The following is a 1,758-nucleotide window of genomic DNA, read 5'->3' as shown; positions in this document are numbered from 1 at the left end:
TGATTGCAAGCTCTTGGTTGATCGACTCCGAGTGAGTGTATGTACATATACGCTACAAGATTTGACAACTCCCACGAAACAAAATCACTAGCTAGACTGAAGAAGAAGAAGATACTGCAAAATCCTATCCTGACACTTTGACCAAGTGAAACTGAAGAAAACAAAAACAAATTCCTCTTGACAGGCAGGGATCACCGGAGCGCGGCCCTCCTCCGGCTGAACCGGCGGGCGGTGGCGAGCAGGCCGACCCCGACGCACACCGCCCAGGCGCCCATCTCCAGCGCCCACCGCATCGTCTCGGCCTCCACCTCTTCCTCCTTCAACTTGTCGCCGTCGTCATCATCGCTGCTGCTGTCTCCGACCATCTGCCACCCGTCCCCGCAAGCCCCGCACTCGCACGACCCCCACGAGGACGCGTCCTCCTCCGGTATCCCCTCCAGCGGCGTCGCGCACCCGGCCCGCCTCGCCGCCCTGGCCCTGGCCCTTATGAGCACGCCGCCCTCCGCGAGGACCAGCACCTCCGCCACCCGCGAGTGCGAGCGCGACCCGACCGGCCGGCGGCACTCGACGTGCCACCCGCCTCCGTCGAGCCGGCGCCGCGGGAAGAAGGCGCCCTCCGCCGCGAGCTCCTGCCCGGCGTACACCTCGAAGCGCGCGCCCTCGGCGGCCGAGACGCGGTCGGCGCTCGCGTACGCCGGCGCGTCGTCCGCACCGTCGGCCGCGCCGCGGACGCGCAGGAGGGTGGCCTCGGCGGGGCACGCCGGCGGGAGCGCGCGGCCGGCCAGCTCCAGCGCGGCGCCGCCGATGTCCGGGCGGTAGACGAGCGTGAGCTCCGCGGGCGGCGGCGACGCGGATGAGTGGGAGGAGGAGGAGAGGCGGAGGTAGAAGGCGCGGACGTCGAGCCGCCGGGGCCCGAGCGGGCGGAGGTCGTCCACCGTCCCTCTGCACATTGCCGGTGAGCACAAGCACGTACTCTACACTAGGTAGGATGTGATTCCCTTGCTGGCTTTCCCTGTGGTGGTGCTGTATGCTAGTATGATGATCATCTCTGGTCTTGTCTGGTGGAGTAGATAAAAGCGCGGGGGGAGAAGGAGAGCGAGCGGGTATCGGTGGGCGCGGGAGCTCGTGGTTTTTGGTGTGGCGTCCGTCAATGGAAACAGCAGAGCACACGGTTTGTTTGGTGCCGAGCGAGCTGTGGGCGACCGGGACTCACGTCCCCGTCCCGGTCTGATAGATATTTATGCTTGCTTTGTCCTCTTGCTCCGTCACCCTACCGGGTGGGAGCACACGGTTTGGGCTTGGGTTGTCAATGGCAGCATGCATGCCACCTTGCGCCGGAAACCACCACTGGAGTAGCGACAATGAGGGATCTTTGCTTTGCTTCGCAGCTGGACAATTTTTTATTTTATTTTTTTTGAACACCGCCAAGTTTGTTGTCGGGATACGGCAAGTCCGGTGTGTCACCGGAGTGGATGGAGTCTGCGTCCCTTCTGGTAGGCAACTCTCCCCTCTCTGCTTTCACAACAACGACCAAAAAACACTCCCCTCGCTCTCGGGGTTTTATTCGTGCATCTTTAATGACGGACCCTAAACCGACCCTGAATGTCTGAAAGGTTTTTTTGTCATCCAACATCGTACCGTAAACATCCACATGGCCGGATGTTTGAATTTCCACAAACATACCACAAATTGGTGGGAGATTTACAAGAGTCCGGACCTCCGCTATGTAGGGGCTCTACTCGTGTCGCCAGGAGCGGA

The 1,758-nt window shown here is 61.7% G+C and overlaps 1 protein-coding gene across 1 annotated transcript; it reads right to left on the bottom strand.

Annotated features, from left to right (window-relative positions):
- On the bottom strand, nt 1–1,180 carry LOC123165766 (uncharacterized). Its single transcript, XM_044583492.1, has one exon. It carries the CDS (start codon nt 948–950, stop codon nt 192–194), a length of 759 nt encoding a protein of 252 aa, XP_044439427.1. The 5' UTR covers nt 951–1,180; the 3' UTR covers nt 1–191.
- Nucleotides 1,181–1,758: the final 578 nt, after the last annotated feature.

Source organism: Triticum aestivum, chromosome 7D (assembly GCF_018294505.1).
Source record: "Triticum aestivum cultivar Chinese Spring chromosome 7D, IWGSC CS RefSeq v2.1, whole genome shotgun sequence".
NCBI classification, from domain to species: Eukaryota; Viridiplantae; Streptophyta; class Magnoliopsida; order Poales; family Poaceae; genus Triticum; species Triticum aestivum.
This window is presented reverse-complemented; position numbering and strand designations above follow the sequence as displayed.